The following is a 13,351-nucleotide window of genomic DNA, read 5'->3' as shown; positions in this document are numbered from 1 at the left end:
GTGCACAGGAGTGCAGGGATGTGTGTGTGATATGTGTGTGTGATTTCATTTTATTATTATTTTTTTTTATAAAGCACATGTGATGGTTGGAGCTGACTCCAAATGCAGATCTGAATTTCCCCCTGGATCAGGTTTCTTTTGTTCTGGGTCCTCGTTTTAATTTGTGGACAGCTAGAAAGACAGAAACATGTTCCCTGGGAGGCTGTAAAGACTTTGCTAGCAGACTAGCAGACAAGTTCAGGTGCCCATCAGAATCCAAACTGGGTGCACCGGGGTTCCCCACCCCCAGCTGATGGGCCCATGTGCAGTAACACTTAAATCCAGCACATCCTAGCATGACAATACAAGACACAGCTATCCTGGGTTTTCAATTACTTCACAGGAAGCTGTCAGGAACGAAATATTCCTGGAACAGCCCACTAAGTCTAGGGTTTAATTCCTCTGTATGTTTTTCTAAAGCAATCTCAGATTATAACTCTGAAAGCAGAAATCCAGGGGGTGAAAACTGCTGTACACTTCTCTGGTAAAGAGTATATGTGCCTGGAAGAGGTGGAGACAGAAAATCCTATGCTGTTTTTACTGCTCAGCTCTCCACTGAGAGCAGTCTAGGAGAAGGGTAGGTTTAAATTGTGTAAGATATGAGGAGTGATTTCAGATGCAGCCTTTATGCATAGACAGTGTTAAATACTGCACAAAAGTCAACCATGACTTATTATAGGTGTTCGTCATTTTGTCTATAACAAGCTTCATTATTGTTAGCCCTCTTGTACAAGCCAGGGACATACATTGTGTCTTAAGGCAGTCAGTATTAAAGCCAAGGTCAGGATGCTGTCTTTAACACTGCAGACAACATCTCAGGCGTTTCACTTTGTGAATTTGTTCAGCTGGGGACTGGTTAAACATCCAGCCTTGCTCTGTGTCTTCCCGCTTCCTTGCTAGACAGCCTACACTAAACTCCGATAGTAGTAACAGCTGTGAGCAACTTGGCATTTTCTTTGTGTGGCAGCAGCCCCTTGTGTTGTGCGTTACTTGTATCAGTGTCATGAGCACAAAATGGAATCCTTCCTTGCTAAATTAAGCACCTGCAGACCTTCTCCTTCTAACAGGGTGATTAAGGCTTTGCCTTCTTCCAGCTCTGTTGAATGAAGAGGTAGAAGCACTGGGACTGCGTGCTGATGCTTTGTTGTCTGCTTAGGTGATGAATGTGCAGCGGTATTTGCAACCATTGCCTTCTATTGCTATAGTTATATTTATTTTGTTTCAGTGAGTGTTACTATAGGCCTTGACAAGTACTGCAAATGGACAATTGCATCAATGTTGCTTTTCTGATCTACACATTGAATTTCAAAACACATTGGAGGTGTGGACAAATGTTAATGTTATTGCGGGAGAAACTGAGGCACAACAGAGCTGTTTTCAGAATTGAGAGATTTTAGTTATTGGTCTTATTTTCAAGAAGAGCATGTCTATGCTGTATTACATCACACAGAACAGAAACACCCAGGCTAATATCTTCACCCATCAAACCAGCTGTCTTTGGTCTCATTTTTCTCTCAGCAGACTGTATTTTTGTTTAGATTTCTCCTCTAACTGTCTCTAGAGAATGCTACCCCCACAACAGCACAGTTTAATTTTTGAGTGTGAGTTTTCTCCCCTCTGATGCCTTCATCACACATGGGGCGGTTAACAAGGAGTATGTCACACCAGGTACAACAGAGTTCTCTCAGCTGCTTGCTGCTAATCTGCACTGAGACCAATGTGTGTGGTTATCAAGTCACTTTTGTACATCAGAAACATCTTGGGAGGGAGTCCTGGTGCAGGCTAACAGTGCAAGTGCTGTTGATGTCAGCTAGCAGTAATTTCATCCGATGCCCCTAACGAGATGCAATGGACACAAACCAGGACTCTGGAACAAATTGTTCTGTATCTCATCATTAGGCTCTTGCACCAGCCTGTCCACCTGCATAGCACGTTGTAGAACTTCGGGATAGTGTGCAACCCATAAGTATGCATCACTTTTTCCCTGCAAACTGAAGATAACAACAGCAGCATCTTGGGTGAATCACATCCCTCCATGAGCTCACGCACTGGGTCTGCTTTTGTTCGTGTTTCTGTATTCTGCACAGCCTGCTGTACCGTGCAGGTTTAGCTGGTGATTCAGCACAGGTGCTGGATCTGTCTTTGGGGATGTTTGTATCTACTCCTTGCTGTTTGTGACAGCTGCTCAGGTAACAAACACAGCCCTGTATCTCCCTGGCCACAAAGGCAAAAGCATTTATTTGAAAAGCAGTTTACTGAGGAGTGTTTATAAGGCTTCAGATTGATTTCAAGAGGCCTTTCCTAATACTCATTAAGAACTCACTGAACAGAGGAATTGCAGCTGTGTGACAAATTGTCTCAGGGCTGTCACACAAGGCTTAATGTGACCTGTCATGCGTTATTTAGGATCATGAGTGATGGAGGGAGAGAAGTCCTGGAAATGAGAAAGGGTATTTAGACAAGGATAACCATGTTATGGGCTTTTGGTTTAAGTAAAAGTCATTTGAGTGGCAGGCTGCTAGACTGGCATTAGACCCATGGACAATTTAAAACCAGCAGTTCTTTAATCATTTAAGAGAGTTTGAGTATCAATACATGCGTTCAGAAATACACGGATGTAATTCCAGGAGCGTTCTGCAGTGTGACTGGACTCACTGCAGTGGGAGAGGATTTGGGGTGACTTCACAGTTGGAAAGCATCTAGAATGAATGCATTGTGGAAAGATTTTTACCCCATATTAAACCTGTGTATATAAGCACACACGTATTTTAGCATATTTTTCTGTTCCGTTTTCGTGTTTATGATTGATTTCTAATTTATTAGGGAGAGAAAACTGTCACCAGAGAAAAAATGATTACTTCAGTGCAGACAGAGGGCTGTCTGTTTGATTTAAGGTCTGCTGTTATGAGTGATGGTGTTTGCTCCCTAAAGCTACTATACGTGCAGGCAAACATAGAATTATGCGGTAGACACACTACATGTTTATTAGTTTTTCAAGGCTAACCACGAATAGAAAATGAAAAACAGAGGGGAAATAAACTCTTTTTCTTCAGGCTTGCTTCTGACTAATGCAAGGAAATATCTCTAGGCTGGTTAGTGATTCATTGTCCACAATGAAGGGCCCTGACCCAGCCTGCTACTTTTGCTTGAAGTTAGCCATTGAACTGATCAGATCTGGTAATTCCCACTCTTCTTACCAAAAAAATGTCAACACAGAATAATTATTTGCCCCTGAGCTCAAAATTCTAGTTGTGGCCCCATCCTATCTTATCAAAGTAGCGGAAATACTCTTCTGAGTTTCCACACATCACCACTGTCAGCCCCAAAAGAAAAGAGGAGCAGTCCTTCACGGTCTTCCTCTCAAAGTTGATGCTCAGGTTCCAAAAGTTACTTTTGCTTCTGCCTGCTTGTGCATGCAGATATGACACCTGAAATTTCAGAGGGGTAGAAAGAGTCAAATCCAACTACTTCAGCCACAGAATGTGTCTCAATAGCTTGGATATTTCTCATTGCTCCTTACACTTGGTGATCTCTGATCCACAGCTCCTTCCTTGATGCTCCTGCATCTGGCAGAGGTTGCCCGTGTATGCATAACATATACACACGTGGAAAGCCATCAGCACTTTTCAGCAATAACTTTGTGTTGCATGCAAAGACTTTTTCTTCCTTAAGAGGTAGCATGCTTCATATTTCAGTTTGTTAAAGTCAGAACAGCTCATGCCAAAGAGATCAAGAACCTAATGGAAAAATCAGTCTTGGAAAATGTTTATTTGGAAAGGGTTACTATCACTCCAGATGGTTGGCATTGCTTTGCTTATTAGATTTGCTAGTGCTTGAGAGTGATGGAACACTTCAGCAGATCAACAGCATTAAAGAAGCTGAATGGTTTAGGTTTCCCCTTTGCTCATAGGTGAAAGGCAGAGGAAAGAAATGCTTTAAGAGGAAAGCAGCAAGATGAGAATTTGCTGCTTGCCAATATTAGGTCTGAAAAGGATTTGACCAAATGAAGGACTGGCAGTGGCAGATGTCGGCTTTGCCTTGGGGAGAGTAGAGTTAATTAGAAAGCCAGAGCCAGCCTTGCAAAAATCACTTCTGTGTTGTCATATACACTAAATAACCCAAAAGAGTGTGGTCTGTCTCCATAATAGTGACTTACAGGGCCAAATAACACTTCTCCAAGCCTTTGGCTAACAGCCATAGAAATAATCTTTAAACAGATGCTGTCAACGTGAAAAATCATTATATGTATTTGTGTAGAGATAGATATCTGTATTAACATTCCTAACCTGTGTTACTAAAATAAACTCTTATGGCTTTTTTTTTTCCTCTTTAAGCCCCCACTGACTCTTTGCCATCTCTGTGGTCTATTTGCCTCAGCTCAGTTTTGTTCCCCTTCGACTCATAGATCTTTTCAGTGACAGCACCAGGAAAAACAAAAACTCTTGAAGTCAGTTTAATTTAATGTGGGTCCAAAGGTGTATTTGGGGACATCTTCCACTAACTACACAGTTCCAGCTTTCCATGTGTTAGGAGTACTTTTCAGTTGAATTGCTACAGAACTCTTTTTTTTTCTGTTGTCTTATCACATGGTTAGGTGATCAGTACCATGTCTCTGTGATGTATTTTATTATACATTTCTGGGTAGTGATCACTCGGATGATAGTATCATTTTGTCCAGAATATAAATGAACTGTTCTGTGGGGCTATCTTATTCATTTTTCCCCTGACTAACTGAATTCTTCAGAGTTAATTTGGTCTTTGCCTCACAAGGTTACAGTCTGAAAAAGAGATAAGCTGGAAAAAAAGAAAAATAAGCAAATGGAAACAGAAACTCTGTTAAGTATTCCTGAACTGCTGGAAGGCAGTTGTTGCTTATTCTAAGGAAGGAATATACTCAGGCCAATCTACATCTTTGTCTCAAGATAGCAGATGCACTTGGAAACCATTTTTTGCTTCTTTTCCAGGCTGACCATAAGCTTCATTCTACTGTGTGATCTTAAGATGAAGGGTAAGATGTGCGAGTGTGCCTGGTCAGCACACAGAACTGAACAGCTGCTTTGTCTGCTGGGCACTGGTAGTGATTTGTGCTGCAGGACCTTGGCAGGCTCCTCCTGCACTATGAACACTTGTGAGTGGTGAGTCCTGCAGAATGAAGGGTTAATGAGCGCTTGTAAAACATTATGAGATCCAGGGCTATAATGTGCTGTATGATCTCCTCTGGGTCCTCCTGCCTACACCTCCATAGGATTCATTCCTTGGCTCTGATCTCCTTTTCTGCACTCACCTAGTCCCTTTGAGTTTGCGCATTTCTGTTTGGTGTGTGGAGCTCAGGACTTAGTGCTGGCTTGAGCTGGTCTCATCTCTGTGCTGTTCAGCCCAAACTTAGAAGTCCTCCTTCTGAGTGAGGGATGTGGGGAGTCTCACCTTCAGACTTAGCCTTGTCTGCGTCTGGTTCCAGAGACTGTTCACTTATCTCTAGTTGGGAGAACTCCATTATTCATCATTGCACAGAGCTGCTCTGTGTGCCTGTTGTGCCAGCTTGAACTTCTTCTGCTGGTCACAGTAATATTTTCTTACTCTAAATCTTCTTTATCTTTGGTTGTAAGAAATACTGATGCAGTGAGAATTTCTTGTGTGTTACACTCTCTGAGCTTTTCCAGCAGAAACTTGCTGTTGTGGAGGCACAGATGAACTGGGTGGGGGTGACACTGTGCCCTGAAGATCCTTGGATGCAGCCAGGGCAGCATGTTGGAGGCCTGCAATCTTCTCTGACACCAAAGGAAGAGTCTTGTTGGAAGTGCACAGTGAAACCCCATCCCGGCCTTCTTCCTATGGTAGTGTCAGCTATTTAGCTTAAAGCATCACTATATTTAAATTAAGAAATACTTCCATTTAATTTTCTAGAAAAAACTGCTTTGATTTCTTAATGTATTTTCTTACTGAGCTGCGAACTCTAAGGCAAAAGCTTGCAGTAAAGGATAGTTTAAACAACAAGAAGAATACTAAGGCAGAACTATTCAAAGCAATCACAACCAACATTTTCATTGGCATCAATTCAGGTAATTGTTGTGACATGTATGTGACTTACAGTGAAAAAATCCAGGTCTGAGAGCAAGGGTGTTTAGATAAAGGTATCTTTGTGATGGGAGCAGACCTTGTTAACAGCCTGTGGCATTTATGTTCCTCTTAGATCACTGGTTTATGATCAGAAGCTCTCTAGTGGGAAACACAACTGCAGTTTTTCAGTATGCACCTGACAACATTTTGTTTCAGTGACTTTATCTGGCTGCGCTGCAGACTGAGTGCACTTGTAGCTACCTCACTTGATCTCACAGTATTCCAGTTCCAACAAAGCAGGGGTGACTGTCTGTCTGTTGTTGCGTCTGGGAAGGATCTAGGAAGATTGGAGAAAAGCCCCAGGGAAACCCAAGTCAGAGCAAAACATGCTAGTGTGAAACAGCAGAGAGCATGTGCACATAGCTATTTTGTGTCTAACTGCTGTTCCTAGAAAAGATTCCTAACAGAAAGTCAGCAAAGTTCAGGTATGGATTTATCAAGAAAAGTGTGGGAACTGCAGCATGGGATGTGTTTGTTTGGATGGGGCTGATGTCCTGGGTCCTTTCTCATCTTGAATTCTGTGAAGGTAGAACAAGTAATGAAGAGCATGATGATGCCATGCCCTCAACGAGGTTCACTTACCATTGTCGTAGAACAGTTCATAAATGGATTGACTTGAAATACTGAGTTTTATTCTTGTCAGCAGAACCAGTCACAGGTATTTACCATCCCTAAATATTTACCGTATTTACCTTTACATGCTTATTTGAGACTTCTTTTAATCTGTGGGCACAGTCACAGACTTAAGTACTCTGTGCTACTATGAACTTCAAAAGTTTGATATTGTTGTATCCTGGATTTGGAGTAGTATTCTCTATCTTTAATAACATCACTAGCTGAACTCAGTGAAATGCAAACAGCAATTTTAGCCATTGGGAAAGAAAATTTTAATGAACAGTTTACAAACTCCCAAAGCTTTGACTCAAGTTTTGGATGATGGTTCAACTCAATTTTATTTCTATTTGAATGTGCTCCCACCCCAATGATGACAAAAAAGTGACATAGTCTCTGGAGATTGTATTCATTATTGCTATAAATGGATCCAGAAAATAACTGTAGCAGAAATGTAAGTCATGGCTTGAAGCAGTGATTGAGCACCTGGTAGGAAGGCAGGGCCAGCCCAGGGGAGCTCAGGTGCATGCAATGTACCTGAATGATTGGAGGGGGCAGAGCCAGAATCCATCCCTTCCCAGACCTCATTTAAGGGTTGGCAGTGGAGACAAGGGGATCTTATTGGAGATTCCTGTGTACCTGAGGCCTTCCAAGGGTAAGCAGATACTTTTCTTCATTTCTGTGTCAACAGCTGTTGCATTTAAGCTTATCCTTACTTGTTGTGGTCTAAGACTTTGCTGCTCCACTATCACTGCTGTGTTTCCCATTGTGTGACAATAACCTGGACTTATAACTGGGTGTAGACAGCAAGAGAAGAATGCAGTGCAGCTAGGCCAATGAGGGTATTCTAAGGAATGTGCTGTGCATGGTCACTTTCATTCTGACCACAGGCAGACATTTCTGGAGTATATTGTAATAACAGAGAAAACAGATATCAACACCAGAAAGCCTCTAGATGTTATGCGAGTCTGTAATAGCTCATCTGAATGCAGGGGCTGCGAGACTGTATCTTCCGCTATGAGCAGTGCCCCTAGAGTCTAAATCAAGGAGAGTGCAGCTGAAGAGGTATCAGACTGCCCTCTTTGACTCTCCTTTGATATCACTTGGAACCGATTAACTGGCTCCTTTGGAGTAGCTATGGTCTTATCTGAACCCTTGAGCCAAAGCTCAACAAACGGAGTTCTTTCTTTTATGGTTTTTGAATGCAGGACACTAAGATGGTAGGATAAAGTCTATACTACACAATCCAAAGAATTAAATAGATATGCCTATTTTTAAAAAAAGCAAAGGCTTGATTAAGAATATTTTGTAAAATAAAATCAGTATCTTCCCAAACTGTTGAGTTGTTTAACTTTCAATGTTGCTCTTCTTCCTTTAAGCTTTGGTACAATCAGTTCCCTGTATGCTAACCAATGGGTTTTAGGGGGATTATAGGAAGTTTCAATATCAATAGACAACATCTGGCTTTCTGGCAATCCTGTCTGCACAAAGTAGAATTTATTTGCAATTCAGACGCATCGTTACATTTGTTTCAATATTTCAAAAGTATTTGTCTGTTCATCCTCAGGAATTCTGCAGGGGTATGGACTGTTTTCACTGTGTTTTTCAAGTTGCTATGGCAATAAGGAGATACTGCACTTAATATTTATCATGTGCCAAACCTGTGCCGTGGCTACTGGCCCAATTCTGGGAGGTATTTAATACTGCCTAAAAGTGTCAGAGTGCTGTCAACTCACAAGAAAACCAGAAACAACTGAGAGGATATAGTCAACATCAGTGTTGCAAAAATGGCCGTATGCCTCCTGAGAACCATGAAAGGACACAAATTTGATGTACTTGTGTGGCTGCAGTACGTGATAAGTGATGCAAGTGTCAGCCAAACCTGCTGAAAAAGAAAAATCTGGTGTTGTCCTCAGCAGAAACAAGTCAGATGCTTTCAGTAGCTGTTTAAGTGAATGATACTTTTAAAAACTACCATATTTTTAAGTAATAATTAGAGCAGCAATTAGAGAAATACACCTGAATGTTGTTTTTTCATTACCAAGTGAAGGAGGGGAATGCCAGCATAGTATTTGAGGTTCTGCACTGGCTGCAGAAGGGTAGGGTGGAGCTTGGGTTTAAAGCAGAATCTGTGATGAATTTTTATCTTACCTGGTATGTTTCACTTGCAGTTTCACCTGAAGAAAGCATTGGATTGAGACTCAGAAGCCCTGACCCGTACCTTTGGTGACTGTTCCAGACCAGGTGCATGACTGTAGGTGAGTTGCATCATGTTCCTCTGCCTTTGTTTCCCACAGGTAGTTATATCCCACTGTTATGAAGTGCTGGGAGATGTTGCAGTGAGAGCTAAGTGTGATTTGCTGTCTTGAGAGAAAACACACAACACACAGCTCTTAGCATCATAGGTACTATAGTTCCAAAGCTTGGCAGCCTGCCGTTAGAGGTAACTATATCTTACTATGTACTGGGAATAAAAAGCTAGTCGGAGTGACAGTGATAGCTGTTTACTTCCAATTTAACCTGGTTATGTGGGTATTTGAATAGGAAAGAATGACCCAGAGTGAAGTGATATGCGTTAGCTGAGATCACATCTGTGGAAGGTACATGTTGAATAAAGATCACCAATCTCGAGATTAGTTTCCTTAGTGATACTATAAACAGAAATACCAAACCAGGAAAGATTGCACAAGAATGTTAAAACTGCTTCTCTCTGATCATGAGGTCCATCACTTCAGCCTGCAGGTGTAGTATCAGCAAAATACTAAAAATGACCATGACAAGAGAACAGCACAAATGGTCTCACTATTACTGAATCTCTTGAACTTGGGACTTTTTACCTTAGGCATACTCCTGGCTTTTGTGGGTTTTGAGATAAACCATGCAGTTTGTTGTGATTTCTGTTTTATGCTATCATGTAAGAGAAATGGGGGGGTGGGGGGTGAACACAATACTTTTGAAACCTCACATTCCAGAAAGACATAGATATGGGGGAACAAAACATATGATATGCAAGAAACAAAGCATGTCTAGATGTGGTTGGTGCCATACAAGTTCCAAGTATTAGATTATTAGGCAATGGGATAACTAACACCAAGGGTAGGTCCTGCCTGACCAACCTTCTTGTTATTTATTATGGCGTAACTGTGACAGTGAACAAGGGAAGAGCCCTGGATGTCATCTGTCTGGACTTCAGTAAGGCCTTTGACATGGTTCCCATGATATCATTCTCTCCAAATTGGAAATATGTGGATTTGGTGGGTGGACTGTTTGGAGGAGGAACCAGTTGTGAGGTCATAACCAGAGAGTGGTTGTCAATGGCTCAATGTCTGGATGGGGATCAGTGACAAGTGGTGTTCTTCAGGGGTCAGTCCTATGGCCAGTGTACTTTAACATCTTCATCAGTGAGATTGACAGTGGGATCAACAAGTTTGCTGATGACACTAAGCTGTGTGGTGCAGCCTACACAACCGAGGGTTGGGATGCCATTCAGAGAGACCTGGACAGGCTTGAGCAGTGGGTCTGGGTGAAAACATCATGAGGTTCAACAAATCCAAGTGTAAGGTCTTGCATGTGGTTTGTGCCAACCCCCATTATCTGTACAAGTTGGAGGATGTAATGATAGAGCGCAGCCCTCTTGAAAAGGTCTTGAGGTACTGGTGGATGATGAACTGGACATGAGCCAGCAATGTACTCAGATCCTGGGCTGCATCAAAAAAGAAGCATGATCAGCAGAGTGAGAGAGGTAATCTTACCCCTGTACTCTGTGCTGTTGAGACCTCGCTGGGATGAATGACACTCACTTGTGTGCATGACAAAGTTTACAGACATGGTCAAACAGTAGCTGTAGATAATGCAAAGACTGGTGAGTTTTCAGTCATCTTTTGTCCGTTTTATGGTAATTACTCAGAGTACTGCAGAAAGCTACCAAACTTCTGTACAGGGAAATATGCACTACACAGAGTACTGCCAGTTAGAGCTAGTTCTGAACAAACTGCTGTAGCTGTATTGCACAGCACTATATTGTATGGAGCCTATAGCTCTGCTGCACGAGCCTCGTTACATGGGCTCATTTTCTGTGTCTTTCAGCAGCAAGTGGAACAGAGCACTAATATGTTATTCCAGATTCAGGGTTATCTACTGTGGGACAATGTAACCTTGGACATCCTCTCAACATCCTAGATATGAATAAGTGCTAAAGACAGTACTGATCAATAGAGATGAGTGTGGAGAATAAAAGTAACTGAGCGTTGATGGGTGCACTGAGTGAAGGTAAACAGAATGGAGTGAAATGAACTGTGCAGAGCTAAGTGACAAAACTGCAAGATCTTTGGACACAGCCCAAAGGTGGGAAGTGTCCATGATTAGTCTGGGATCTGGTCAGTTATGTCTGGTTGGAATGAGCCTGACTGTGACCCAGCTTATAACAGCACAGAGAGGAGAGCAATGCCATGCAGTACAACTCATGCACCGTCAGTCTTCCACTGTTTAAATCGCACCATTCTCATGTCCTTGAGAGCTTTACAGTTCCTGATGGTTACTTCTGAGCAGATACCTATATCATCTCTTTGTTGTGAGACTAATGAACCTATTACCAGAAATCCTGACAATGACTTGGGAAAATCAATGTTGTAAAGAAGGACTGTTAATATGCTTTGCAAGCACACTAGCTAGAAGGTCATTGCTAACAGAAGGAATTATTTTCCTCCTGTCGATAGTATGGCTGGAAGCTGTTAATGTCACACAGCCCTGTGCTGGTTTAAGAGAAATGAGTGGTGTGAAACCTGCCAAGTTTTACTCAAAGGACTGTTGTTCATATCAGAAACCCTGCAACCTCCATGAACTTAAAGGAAGAAATGGGAAAGGAAGTTTTTATTCTGTCATTTATATGTGGCTGTTACTTATTTATTTTTAAAGTAGTTTTCCATTTTTAAAGTGATTTCATTGCAGACTGGAACTGTTTGGGACAAGGAATCAGTGAAAAAGGAAAGGACAGTGAAGGAAGACATCTCAAAAGGAATGTAGGGGCAGAGAAGTGATCTCAATTGGGTACGCTGCAGCAGTGATTAGCTCCTTCTATGTGATCTCATAAAGGTTTGTGAGAGACCAAATAGGCGAAGAACAGAGCAGGCTGGGTGACAAGACTGACCCTGTGATGAAGAACTTGAGGAAGAAGAGTTGGACCAGAGACCAGGTAAAGGTAAGACTCTCTGAGAAAAGCATTGTTCCAGGGGTAAGCATTTTTGAGATCCCTGTGGTGTAAGTCATTGATGATTAATAACTCTTTTAGTGCCAAAAGGTGGTTAACAAGTCAGGTCTTACTGTCTTGTGATAAATAAGGTGATAACTATGATAAATAACACTGCTGTGGCCAAAGAGGGAAGTCAGATAGCCAGGATGAGGCAAGGAAAGGATGAGAAGAGGAGGACAAAAATGGGAAATGTGCAGTGCCCAGGCAGCCTGCTCTGGAGATGGCAGCCTGTACACAGTAACCATCCTCTGAGAGGCTATTGCAGGTCTGTCTGGGCTTGAGGAGGACAGTTCTGTAGATCCAAGCAAACAGCTTGAGCTGTAAGTGGAAACAATGTCCTATGTTCTTGTTATACAATATCTAGAAAAATCTTACCTGAACACAGTTGTGACAGTGCATTGTGTATCAAGAAGTTGTGTTGTTCAGAGTGCTGCTCTGCTTCATTCGCTGTGCCTTTGAACACGTACCAGACCATTTGGCAGGGAGCTGAGATACTGCAGGAATGCCTGTAGGACTGTCCTGCCTGGCTCTGTGGTGAGCTGCTGCTAACCCAGAGAAGCAAGGGACAAGAGAGTCACCAAGGTGAGAACTGGACTCAGCAGCTAGGTTCTCTGATGCTGTAGAAATAGGGCCATTTCTCCAGAACCCTCCGAATCATCATATTTGGATAGTCTGTTGGGCTTCCTGCAAACCCGTGAATTCTCTCTGAGCATCTTGAAAGCATTTTGGCCAGCACCACAGGTAGAAGTTCCCTTCTGTTACTAATATTCTTTTTTTTTGCATTTTAATTTAATTTCCCCTATCATTCCTTCTTTTTTTCCGCTGCACATTTCCCCTTGAAAGCTGAGATTGTACAGACAGACGTATATTCTTCCTCCCCAAGTGCATGTAGCCTTTTCCCTGCTGTTTGAAGAAATTAACGTTTGGGCTGAAGTGCACCTGCAATTCCCATTAATGTAACGGAATGAAACTGACCCACTGGTAGAGAGAAAAGCTCTAATCTCCCTTTGTCTGACATCAGATCTCAGGGGAGGAAAAGAAAGAGACTCAGAAGATGGTAGGGAAATCTTTCTAAGCAGTGGCAGCACATGGGGTGTATTGGCTGCTGGTTGAGCCTGCATATCCAAACACAGCTCGTGTGCTTAACTAACTTTGCCATTAGGAGCTTTGCTGTGAGAAGACATACAGTACGGATTACGGGTGTCACCCACAGATGTGTGACCCAGACAGATAAGCTAAAAACTTCTGAAAAATCAAACTGTGTACAGAAAGAATATATAGTGGGAAGAATAAGAGGATAAGAGGAGGGGAAGGGCCTTGTTTGGAGTTTTTCTT

General features: G+C 42.2%; 1 protein-coding gene across 4 annotated transcripts in view; it reads left to right on the top strand.

Annotated features, from left to right (window-relative positions):
- Nucleotides 1-13,351, top strand: part of OSTN (osteocrin) — a 92,929-nt gene that overhangs the window by 32,533 nt on the left and 47,045 nt on the right. The window contains exons 1-3 of one of the 4 annotated variants that reach the window (XM_010716733.2): nt 7,339-7,423; nt 8,940-9,026; nt 11,860-11,965. In XM_010716733.2, coding sequence (XP_010715035.1) covers nt 11,921-11,965 — 45 coding nt within the window. In that variant the 5' untranslated portion in view covers nt 7,339-7,423; nt 8,940-9,026; nt 11,860-11,920. Of the gene's footprint in view, nt 1-7,338; nt 7,424-8,939; nt 9,027-11,859; nt 11,966-13,351 lie in introns of those variants that run through there. The other 3 variants (XM_010716734.3, XM_019619029.2, XM_010716736.3) reach the window with 3 other exon arrangements.

Source organism: Meleagris gallopavo, chromosome 11 (assembly GCF_000146605.3).
Source record: "Meleagris gallopavo isolate NT-WF06-2002-E0010 breed Aviagen turkey brand Nicholas breeding stock chromosome 11, Turkey_5.1, whole genome shotgun sequence".
Taxonomy (NCBI): Eukaryota; Metazoa; Chordata; class Aves; order Galliformes; family Phasianidae; genus Meleagris; species Meleagris gallopavo.
The sequence above is the reverse complement of the archived record's forward strand: the minus strand, read 5'-3'. Positions and strand labels throughout refer to the sequence as shown.